The sequence below is a fragment of the Mchenga conophoros genome, linkage group LG11, assembly GCF_057382185.1.
Source record: "Mchenga conophoros isolate Kocher_MC1m ecotype Shallow Benthic linkage group LG11, M_conophoros_male_GT1.1, whole genome shotgun sequence".
Classification (NCBI taxonomy): Eukaryota; Metazoa; Chordata; class Actinopteri; order Cichliformes; family Cichlidae; genus Mchenga; species Mchenga conophoros.
This window is the reverse complement of record NC_140536.1, coordinates 17201791-17214258: the sequence shown is the minus strand read 5'-3', so window position 1 is coordinate 17214258 and position 12468 is coordinate 17201791. Positions and strand designations below refer to the sequence as shown.

The following is a 12468-nucleotide window of genomic DNA, read 5'->3' as shown; positions in this document are numbered from 1 at the left end:
AAAAATGTGCAGTATCCAAGCTCAATAGTTGCCTGAGGACTAAAAACAGAAGGAATAAGCTCTCGCTCTCTCTCACACACACACACACACACACACACACACACACACACACACACACACACACTTACTTTAAAAAAAAAAAAGTGTGTCTGGACAAACTACAGGATCATTAAAGCGATATTACTTGATTAAAAAGACGCACTGATTTCAAAGCATACAGTTTAAAATTTTAAAAATGAGGAACTTAACATGTCACATGACATCTACTGTGACAGATTGAGGCTAGCAATTTAACAGCGGTTTGTCTCTAATTGACTAATATCTGTTGACTTGGAAACTGCTGTGGTTTTACTAACTGATAAACACCAACGTTTTATAATGTACCTTACGGTGAAGTTAATTACAACTGTTATATTCATCAATGGGCTTTCAAAGAATCTGAAGATTTTTTTCAGGGATAATGCAGAAATATCTAAAAAAAAAAAATGCATATTTTGCATTATGTTTCATGCCATCAAAATGAACTTGAGTATTGCCTGATGATAGAGCGTTTTGAATTAGAAATTCTGCTTTCTGTGAAGATGGAGAGGTTAAAGTATATGTCAGTGACAAAGCAGCACTGATGCATCTGGTAGCTTGCTTGCTTTTCTCAGTCTCTGTCACTTCAACAGGATGGCTGTTTGCCAACATGTGCTTAAAACTGAGTCTCATATTTGAAATATGTAGCCTTCTGTACTCACTACATTATGTCTCGTGGACTCGTATGACCATAAAGAATAATGAGCTTCCTGCAGTTACACTTGCCAATAGCTATGTCACAGAAGCACCCAGATGGGCCATCATTGTTTATAGTGATATATTATCTAATGAGTGACATATTGCAGTGACTACAGGGGAGAGAAGTGGGTCAGGAGAGTAATGAGCGCCAAACTGCTCTGATGTTACAGGACTGTGGTTAGGTAGCAAAGAAAATCAAGGCTGAGGACTGAATGAATAAAACATGATTGTTCTATAACAAAAAGGGAATATGACAGAGGAGATAAAATGGTGTGTTTAATAGAAAAGAGGGGAACGATGTGAAGGATGAGAGTGAACAGTGACTGAATGTAAGAGAGAGAATGAGATAAATCGCACAGGGAGTGAGAAAGGAGTGAGATAGTCGGTTCATCCCCTGGGCCACTGCTGCTGTTCTAACAATAGCTCGGCAGCAGAAACTCCTGTGGGCTTGCAGCTCTGCCGCCCTCCAAGGCAGAACTGCAACAACTGGCGGAGCTCCTCTGCTGTATGTCAGCAGTGTGAACAACTCGTTCTTGTTGAATTCATTTAAATTTAATGAGTGGGTGTAACACATCACAGCAGGACAAAGGACTGAGTCTTAAGGAGAGTTAGTAACAATATCTACATCATCCACCCAGCACCAGCATAGTTTGAATCCAGGCTATAATTGGACAGAGATGTCCTCAAATAAGCAGCGACACAGAGACCAAAATGTTAGGCAGGTGCATCAAATAAATGAGAAGAATAAAACTTTATTCATTTTAATATAATACTAGGAAACCACGAGTGCCAAAAACATATCCTCACTGCATGCAACAAATTCACCTTTAACAGCCCAATTTAAGTTAAGTTTTTCCTTTTTTTACTGCTTGTATAAGTAGTTTAAATAGTGATTTTAAGGTGCAGTGCCTAGTTTACCATTAAGTGATTTATTGGAGCCCATGTGTTTGCAGCAGTCAGTTGCAGCTGTTTATTGCAATAACTCCCGTCAGAGACGAGGTGGTGTCATTTTACTTTGGTTTCTGACATTATCACAACATTAAAGAAGGAAGGTAGCTACTTATTAAACCTATGCATATTTATAGACAAGCTTAAACAACAGAGATACTTTCAACCACAAGTGAGTACTGGTGCTACTTTAGGTATCCATTGATCAATATATCCTCATGCAAGACTGACATTACTGGTCAATCACAGGTATATTGGAGTCACTGTACAGGCTGTACAATATGGATAGATAAATACTAAACGTTATGCAGAAAAAAAACATGCTTGGGTTAACTTAGAAATGTGTCATCACACTGCTCTGAGCAGAGCTGCTGAATAGAAACTGGAGCGGATTCAAGCAGTTACGTTGTTAACAAACTCTGAATATCTTAGCACGGTGTGCAGTTTGCCCTTAAAAAATTTTGAGGAAACGGGAAAAGTGAATGCCAAAAGAAGCAAATGAACAATATCTAAAAGCATTTCCTTAAGAAACGAAAGACTTGACACATCTCAACTGAAAATCAGCGGCAATTATCATATGAAGTGATGAATCCAAATTTGTTGTCAGTGTGTACAGATGAGATGAGGAGAGAGGTATGACAGTGACTGTTTACAGCCAACCAGTGAAACATGTTTAAAGCGCTGTCATGGTTTGAAGCTCCATTTCAACCAGTGGTGTTCATGGAAAGATGACTGAAGAAAAGCACTGTTAGATATTGATCCACCATGGAGCACCATCCTCAGTGGGTGGGCAGGTGACCATATGCTGTGTGGCTGCAAAGCAGTAGGGCTGGGTTTGAGTCCGACCTGCTGCACTTTGTCTTGCCCTCTCTCTCCCTCCCTGCTTTCCTGTCTATCTACACTGTCTCTATTGAATAAAGGCCAAAAATAAATAAAATTAATAAAATGGCTCTTGCTTATGTATATTTAAATTTTACTCTATAGTATTTGTTAAAAAAAAAAGAAGTTAGAATAGTCCGAATGAGCAGTGGGAGCTAAGCACAAAACACAGAATCTCATAGTTTTACCTCCACTCTTCTTGCGGGTGCTGTTTTTCATATTTCTCCCTCACATGAGACACACCTAAATCAGGGTGTAACCAATGGAGAGCGTCCGAGCGCAAGTGGGTCAGGCGGAGACCTAAAGAGGCAACACAGCGCAGTTTGTGGATCTCTGCTATCTTCTGGATTACACCCTGTGGAAACAAATGGTTTGATGAAGAAAAAGAAAAGCGAAAATCAGGGAAATAACAACAATACCGAACTATGCAGGTAAGAAACGTGTGCACGTTACCCTGACGTCTGTAGCATCTCCGTGCCTGATATTGCTAGCCCATGTACATGGTTCGCTGTTTGTCTCAAAGTAATGGAAGATCTTAAGAACGCGGTCCATGGAGCCCGGGGGTCTCTCTAGACCTCCAGCAGAGCCACTGGTGCTGGGTACACCAGGCATTCCAGACCGGGATTTAACCCCGCAACCACCCGCAGACGGGTGGTTGATGTTGGGTTCCAAGTAGGAAGACGATGCCATGCCTGACTCGGATGCTCCTGCTAGGGCTAACTGGCCATCATATTCTGAAAAGAAGACAGCAACACAGTAAGGACCCGGTACTCAAATGAACTGGTATTCTGATTTAAAACGAAGTTGGTTATCATATGAATGAAGAAAGCACTGCACACATTAAATGAAAAGGAAACTTTGGAATTTGGATTTAGAGTTGGAGCTAATGAAGTCACAGTTCTTCACATAAACATTTCTACTAAAAAATTCTCAACCAGGGGGAAATTAGGCAGCTATAGAGGACAACTGCTAAATCAACCAGGCGGACAGCTTTTAGACTGACTGACTGCAAGTGGCTTGGTCATTCAGTCCCACCTGCAGCATAGCATGGATGGAGTCTATGCTAAGCTGCCGTCTCTATTGTGGTGTTTCTTAAAATCTAAAAGCTGTATGAGGATAATTAAACGGTTCTGGAAAAACTGGTGCCAGCTAAAAATGGCTTTGGCTCATTTTACAGAAGATTTCTCAAGTAGTGGTGCACCAAATTGAGTTTCAATATCTCAGCATTGACAGCTCATTCTACACGATCACGATCCAGACAGTAACCATCATTTTTCCTTAAGTCCCATTTCTAATGACAAACATTAGAAAAAAAAGATGTTTTTCAAGGATTTTAACTATAGATTTATCCAAAGTTAACAATAGCTGCCCTGATACCAATATATAAATCACAGAATATCACAATGCAGATTTCCCGTTTCCAAATTCAAAATGACAATATGAGCACAATAATAAACTTTATTATCAAAAGGAGGCAGACACAGTAATAAACCAGGCTACAATAAAAATGCTGGCTTGTCTAATAAACAAAAGTAAACAAGTTATTGTCTCTCACTCTTCTTTCACCCAATATCCTTTTTTATTAGTTGCCGATTTGTTTCTCGTTCGACTGTATTTTTGTGCATGACACCCCCACCCCCCGATGCTTCCTGTGTCACACTCTCACTTCCTGGACATCCCCGCAGGGTTTTGTCGAGTCATCACCACTGCAAGGACTGCCTTCAGCTGACTGTGATTTCTGGCTATCAGAAATCACAGTCATCAACAAATTAGGCACAAGTGGTGCGAATCAAAATTACTTCACGGCTCATTTCCAGTATTTAAAGTGTAATCTTTGACAAAATGTGAAAGTGATCTGTATCATTAACATCTACCAGATGCTGGATCACAGGCAGATTATTTCCTATCGATAAGAACCGAAGCAGAGACAGACTTATGGAGACTGAATGATGGAGATGCAAGACGTTTCAGCACTTAACCTGTTTGACCTGCAGCTGGATAGAAACATTTATTCTTCCCTCACTGTGAATCCAGGGTTTACCACAGCTAAAGAAAATTGGCTTTTTTGTGTTAAAATTTGTGTTTTTTTAAAAATCGTTTTTCAATGATAGGGGCTTTATTTGCTCAAGGATAACCTCTGTTCGCTCAGAAGATTGCTGTATTTTCTTTTGCACACATTCTTTCCATATTGGTGGTATTAAAATCAACCTTTCAGTGACCAAAGAAGTCCCAAAACTGATATGCTACCTAGATTACATCATGCTGTACGAGGTTATATTCTGAATAGCGAAAATGCTCATTGTGTCCTTGTAATACATATAGGTCAGTGTGAAATGGTCAACCAACAAATCCTCAAGGCACGAATAAAGTAGATTAGTAGATTAGATTATAAATGCCCCTCTTACTGTCATCATCCAATTATAATTTTACTTCTGGTATTAGGATTATTACATGGCCTGTCACAATCCTCAATAATCCCATTAATAATACCACCTTCTTTTCAATAACTGCTGAATTTATTTGATGAGATAAGTTAAAGGTAAAACATTTCGTTGCACATAATAAATATATTAGTGAGTTTTTGCAGCAAAGAACATTTATAATCCCTCCACTGTTACTCTGACAGCAGCTGAAATTTCAAGTTTCATAAGGCGATATATGCAAATCAGCTCTGCTTTATGCTTCAAAATTCCAGGCTTTCTGAACCATTCCTTGTAAAGTATCAACCCAGCACTTTAAAGTACAGGTATGACAAACCATTTGCTGACATTGCTCATGAAATGCTTTTGGCATATGAATCTTCTCAGTTTAGTTTACTGTGCATGTTCACTGACTGAAATCGCATTAGAATGGTTTGCTGGGGTTTTTTCTTTCCCCTTTGGTTGGATATTGTGTAACTGGGTGAGCAAAGCAATGTCTTTTGTATTTTTAGTTGTGGTAAATATACACTAAAAACACTCTTAGTGCAAACCCCTGTACAGACTGTGAGCGCAGAAAGAGTTGCAGATGCAGCTGCCCAGATTATCTTCAGTTGTTTTAACAGCACTAGCTCCAGCTTTCATGCCTTGTCTCAGAGGGACATGTTAAAAAATGTATTGGGGGCATTATTTTGACTGCGAATTCTTTTTACATGTAAGCAACTGCAGCATTTTAGCTACAGAATCACAAACCAAAGTCTGCGGTCTGCTGCTTTCACTTGGTCAGCCGGTAGTCAGATTAGATATTAAGTATTCGAGCATCGTAACACATAAAACACAGGAGCAAAAATCACCTACATGCACCGATAACCTAAATACTACATACAGCTTTGCTAAATCCTGTTAGAGAAGTAAGCATACCTTCATTTCAGTGCAAACATACAGCCACTTTATAATCCTCATACTCTCACATCACATGTAAGTAGGAAATTTAGTATGAGAAGACGTATATAATGCACGATAGGTTGGAAAAAATACTATAATGTATTGTTACAATAATTATATTAGCACACACATGCACACACACACACACGTATATACATACACACTCACTCAGTGACAATTAGGGCACTTTATAACACGTATGGCTCTAAATGCAAATTAATAACTGTTTTAAAATAGGTGCCCTACACAACATAAGGTAAATGACATCATCTCTCATTTCCACCAATCTCTGCTCAGTGCAATTGCACTAAATTCCCACATGCAAGCCCTCCCACACACACACACAAGCGTGAAGACATGAATCAAATCAACTAGGCCAAGTAGACAGCCAGGAGGGGTGCGGGCAGCTTCCAGACCCACTGCCCGCGCTCTCAGTGGGGCTCCACTGACTGACAGTAAGCCTGTTGAACCACAGAAGGCTGGAGTTGAGCTCAGTCCCACAGCAGCAGCAGCTGGAGGATGGTTTATCTCCTTTTCTAACGGGTATCTGGGTTACTGGGGTTAGCACAACCCTGGGGAAGCAGAGGCTTGGCAGCAGTGGCTTGCCATCGCCATCTCTGTACCATTGCCTTTCTCTTTTCTTCCTCCTCACTTGTTCACATCTCTCACATCAAGCCTATCTTTCTGAAAATGTCACAATTTTTTCCGTTTACTTCCATTTCTCATGTATCAAAACTCCCAAAAGCTTCTTTCCCCATGCTTTCACTCTTCATCTGCTCTTTTCTTCTCATCCTCTTAAACACATCCCTTCTCTCTTCTCACATACTTACAGACCTTTTAGCCACTGCCTTCACAAGTCCATTTGATCCTCCTGTCCTATTGAACCACCTCTCCTCCTTCCTCCCTCTCATCTTCAATTTCCTCTGCTTCCCCCCTCTCCACGTATTTCTCTCGCTACTTCAAAGGATACGCATAATCTATATTAGACTGAGGAGCAGACATGTGAAGGCTAAACATTAGTTGCAAATATTTCAACAGTTTAATACTGACAAAAAAGCAACCATATATACTACTTTAACACTAAAAGCACTTTATACAACATGTCTCATTCACATAAGCACGTTTTTTAATCTGTTTCTATCTAACACTCACACTCCAATCAGTGCATCAGGAGCAACTTGTTGTGTCTTGCAAGTACAAATACAGCAACCGAGGTTTGACTCAAGTGCTGTAAACATGGACTGACATACACTCTTATTAGACAGCGTCGGCAACTAACTAAGTTAAGTTCAGCCATTGTTGCAACTGGACCTGACATGTAACAAATTCTGACAGCAAACAGAAACAGTACAGATCATTATGCCTGTAGCATACTGTGAAAACACCCAAAGCTCAGCGTGATGAAAAGTACAATTCATCTTGTTCAGGATACCTATATCCACTGGCAAACACAATCATTTACCATATGTGCACCTAATGAAAGAACAGTGCACTGCCTTCAAGATACTGCATCACCAATTATTATGGATTTAATGTTATAGTCATAAAGAGCGAGAATTAAGTGAAATAAACAGCAGAAAGTACTAACTAGACAATGCATAGTATACATCTCCAATTTCTCTACTGATGCTTCTTAATACCTACTTGGTAAGGGGTGCTGTGCATAAATGCACCCCCCCTTGGTCCAGCAGAGAGGGATGCAGCCGCTGCTCTCCATTTGTACTGTAGGGGGAGCAATTCCAGGTGTGGCCACGGGGCCCAGACAAAACTACTGGGCCCTAAAAACAGCATAGAGCCTATGACTAGGGGCAATTCCTCATTGGGCTTTATGCAACAATTTTAAAAAAAGATTCCAGGTAGATAAATCTGAAGACACCCGTTGAAAAAAAAAAAATCAACAAGATGTGAAAAACAGTGGGAATTTGTTGTGCTGGTGACTGGAGTCTTTTTGGTAAAAAGCTTATTGATTGTAAAAAAAAAAAATATCGTAGTAAAAAAAAAAAAAATCAATTAGCATCCCAGAATTGAAAGTAATGCCAGTAAAGGAAATAAACTAATAGGTGGAAATAAAGAGTGTCAAATGTCTTTTGTACTGACGACACATCAAACAGAGAAAACACTGGCTGGCTTGCTGTCTATGCTGTAGCAGTCACTACATTAGACTAAAAGTGCAGCTGATAGAGAAGATCCAATAGCTTTTAAATAATACTGACACAGAGGTCCATCAGGGCTTCTTGTGCATAATAATCTAATTTATAAATATTTCATGTCTAATATTTGGTGAGAAAATCCAAGCTCCAATCACAAGACTGCAACTCATTTCTCCACAGCTTTTTGAAACATTACTCCACTTCAGGAGTCATCAACTTGGATTCCTGGTCTTAGTAATCAGCCGGTCTGACTCTTGCCATGTCCTTTCACACAGAAAATTTTGCAACGTAATATGTAACGATCCTCTGTCAGGAAGCTCTTTCACCCCAAGGAGACTGAGCCTCTGAGGGTAGAGATAATTCAGTAATTTGCTCAAGGACACTTCACTGGAAGCTTCCAGAAAAAGATTCTCATGACTGATGATTTCCTTCCCTATTAGGCCATCTTGTAGGCCAATAAATTCCCACAAAATATCAAATTCAGGTCATCGGTAGGGAGTTACTGATCCAATATATCAATCCTTGATAATAAACTCAAAGGTTTCTTTCCTGCAGCCATAAATCTTCAGCCACCGGGGTTTGGCATTACACGTCAAATTTCCAGGATACAAAATAAAAGTGACAGCGCTCACTGGATACGTAGGACTCCATAAAATCACATCAAGCGATCATTTTCCAAAGGAAGGTAGCAGTTCTGTTCTGTAAATCCACAATGCTGTCCAGAGGGGATGGCAACGCAGATCACAGCAAGGAGACCAGAGAAACAGGCATCGGTGAAAAAGACACAAAAATGTAGGGCACAGAAAATGAGCCTAGTGAGGGAGAGAAAAATAAGAGTGACTGAAGCAAGGGGGATAAAGAAAGAGCAAAGACATAAAGCTGAAAGAAATAAAAATTAGAAAAATGAGATACAGTTAGAATTAAAGATGAGTGGAAAAGAACATTTTGAGATGGGGAAAAAAAGAGAAGAAATGAAGCGAGCGGAATGATGAAAGAGAAGCAGAGAAACCTCAGGGAGAAGCTGAGCCTCACGTCCTCCAAAGCTTTCCCACAATGCTCAGAGCCAGCAGGAGTTAACCAGGTCAGAGCAGGTATCTGACGCTAGAGCGGGACATAAGTGAATGAAGAAAAGAAAAAAAAAAGAAGAGCAGGATGGAAGCAGGACTAAAAAAAAAAAGGGAAAAATATTTAGCAAGAGCAGGTTTGATGCTGTAAATCCATTTCGAAGTCAGGCAGCGGCGTGTTGCTTAGTCTTTCTTCTGTGGCGGCGGAAAAGAAGCGAGAGCAGTTACAACATAACTTCCAACCTCTCAGACATACACAGATACACCCAAACACACGCACGCGCACACACAGACTGCTCATCCAGCAAAATCTTTAGGGAGTCAAAATGAGTGCACCGAAAAGCATGAAGATCAGACTGAGTGTAAGCCAAAAAGGGTGTATTAGAGTTCCCATATGTGTGTGTGCGCGTCTGAGAGAGCGAGAGAGAGCGAAATGCGTAGGAAATATGAAATCAAAGTGACTGCATGTGAGTGTCAGCAAAAAGTGAGAGTGCGCGTCTGTGAGCCAAGTGTTTCTCCTCTGCTGTGTTTTAGGTTTAAGCTGCTGCGACCACGCTGCGAAAAAGCTGCTCGGATTGCTAACAGGCACAACCATGGAGGGGAGGGGGATGTTGGTGTGTTTGCAGAGGTGTGCGTGTGTGTAAGGCAGAAGGGGGGGGGGGGGGGGGGGGGGGGCACACGGAACAGAAGCAGGAAGAAAGATAGATATAAACATTGTAAATGAGACTTGATGCAGTGGAAAGTAGGTGCGCTGATTGGACAGAATGCTAAAAAGGACCCGGTGACTTTAATAAACAATTATATGAACACACAAACCTGTCACACACACACCCACGGTTTTACCAAGATTAGTGATTAGCCACTGAAAACACACATTCCACTCTCCTACCACTTACGACATTTGTTTGTCTACATTTCTCTACACCATCCCTCCCCCTTTTGACTCTGCAGCCCTCAGCAGGTCTACACTGCCCTCTGTCCACGCTCTCCTCCTCTCCACACATATTTCACCTGCTCCTGCAGCCTGCGAGCTTCACTGGCAGCAAAGCACTCCAACATTCAATCCCTCTAATGTGACAACGCACAAGATGTTGTGAACGCTTTACAGCTAAGCTTCTAGTGGCTAAGCGCTGCAAGCAATTACTCACCGAGTATGCCCAGCCACACAGGAAACGTGTTTAAATGCTAGGATGTCTACTTTACTTTTTTATTGAACAAAAAAGTAAACCAAATAGAATAGCACAAACATTTTTAGTTAGTTAATTCTGCAAATATATCAAAAAGGCAACTTTTTGTGTTTAATATTCAGAAAATAAAATTATTACAATAAATTCGCCACCTTATTAGGTATACCTGATTAAGACTCTTAATTAATGTAATGTCAACAGAGGCTATGAAGTTCAAACTGTGCACCAGGATGGAAGAGGAAGCCCACATCGAATGCCACTCGTATCAGCTAAGAACAGGAAACTGAAGCTACAATTCACTCTCGCTCACCAAATTAAATAACAGAATAATGGAAAAAGAATTGTCTGAACTGACGAGCCTCTATTTTTGATGCAATATTCAGACGGCTAGGTCAAAATTTGGCGTACCCAGCATAAAAGCAGACATCCATCCTGCCGTGTATCACAGGTTCAGGCTGCTGGTTGTGGTGCACAGTAATGTTTGTCGTACCAACTGAGCAATGTTTAAAAACCACATCCGACCTGAGAATTGCTGCTGACCATGTGCATCCCTTTATGACCACAGTGTACCCATCTTCTGATGGCTGCTTCCTCAGATTAAGACATCACAAAGCTCAAATCATCTCAAACTGATTTCTCCATAACAGAAGTTCACTGGCCACCACAGTCACCAGATCTTAACCCAATAGAGTATCGTTGAGATGTACTAGAATGGGATATTCACACCACAGATGTCTGCAGCCACTGCGCCATTATGAACCAAAATCTCAGAGGAATGTTTCCAGCACCTTGTTGAATCTATGACACAAATTAAGCCAATTCTGGAAGCGAAAGGAGGTCCTAGCCAGCACTAGCAATGTGTGCATAACTAATGCAGTGGCCGGTGAGTGCATTTCTAAAACTTGGCTCTGGATACATGCTGTGCAAACAGAGAGGAGAAAGTGTAATGCTGCTACTGCAAAGAAATGACTCGGGATCTTTCTGTTTTATGTTTTTTGCATCATATCACTATTTGACTGTTACAGGACAGAAACTGTGTCCAGAAGGTGTTATAGAGGAAGTTTACCCTGTGCCATTATCAGCCACAAAGGTTACATTCTGCCAGTCTGCACGCTGGATGGTTTATTGTTGTCGTTTTCCAGCAAACTGAGGAAGCTTCATGTGATTACAGGTTTGTGCCAACTTCAACTTTGGCATTAGAGAACTCCCAGAGTTAAGAAATGTAAATTTTGTTTTGGTCTTTCTCAGCTCAGAATATTCAGCATCCTGCCTGTAGACATACAGTAGGATCAACAGTTACCTAGCAACAGCTATGGAGAGATACTGGTGCTAAGGGCTATAAAATGTCTCATCTATACCTTTAAAATTATTCCGCTCAACTTCAAACCGCTCTCAGTAACACTGGCCTTGTTTAAGTCTGTGATAATATCAAATAACATCTGATTTAAAAATAAAAAGGAAAAAGCAGAACAGCACCTCTGTACAAGTGCTCTAAACCAAACTATGTACAATATCCACTTTTATTCAACAAAAAGGTTGCAAAAGGAAAGTATATTCAAAATAAAGCTGATATAACCATTCATGTACTGTATACTTCACATATTAGCCTGCATTGTTTATACTGGCTTTAAACATTTTACATGATTTAAACAATGTTTAAAATAAAGCCTGCTGATATATTTTAGCCAAATAATGGTAAATCCTTACCAACATACACCAGTATGAAAATATCTTCTACAGAACAGAAAAAGATGTTTAGAGTAATTTACAAATCATGTCATAGTTTTTCCAGCAGCATATGCTACATCACAGCTGAGCAGGGCGACAAACACTAATTTGCTCACCAGTTTGTGAAATAAAAAGCTAGAAAGTTAATAAAGAAAGGGCTCCACGATTTTACTTTTTTTTGATAGAACACGAGTATGTATTTAAAAAAATACACATCTAGGAAATTTGACAATACCTTGATATTACAATTTTTTTTTAACTTTCACAGAATTGATTCCTAAACTCAACTAAACTCAATAGTTTTTTAATTCCTATCATTAGTTGATAGAAAATAGACATAATACCTTCATATATTGAAAACAACTCAAATTGT

The 12468-nt window shown here is 40.1% G+C and overlaps 1 protein-coding gene across 6 annotated transcripts in view; it reads right to left on the bottom strand.

Annotated features, from left to right (window-relative positions):
• Window positions 1-12468, bottom strand: part of LOC146563837 (focal adhesion kinase 1-like) — a 63043-nt gene that overhangs the window by 39972 nt on the left and 10603 nt on the right. For 4 of the 6 annotated variants that reach the window (XM_085291168.1, XM_085291165.1, XM_085291166.1 and 1 more), the window contains exons 3-4: window positions 3058-3338; window positions 2793-2959 (exon numbers count right to left, since the gene is read on the bottom strand). In XM_085291168.1, the coding sequence (XP_085147294.1) occupies window positions 2793-2959; window positions 3058-3294 (404 nt within the window). In that variant the 5' untranslated portion in view covers window positions 3295-3338. Of the gene's footprint in view, window positions 1-2792; window positions 2960-3057; window positions 3339-7610; window positions 9678-12468 lie in introns of those variants that run through there. The other 2 variants (XM_085291169.1, XM_085291170.1) reach the window with 2 other exon arrangements.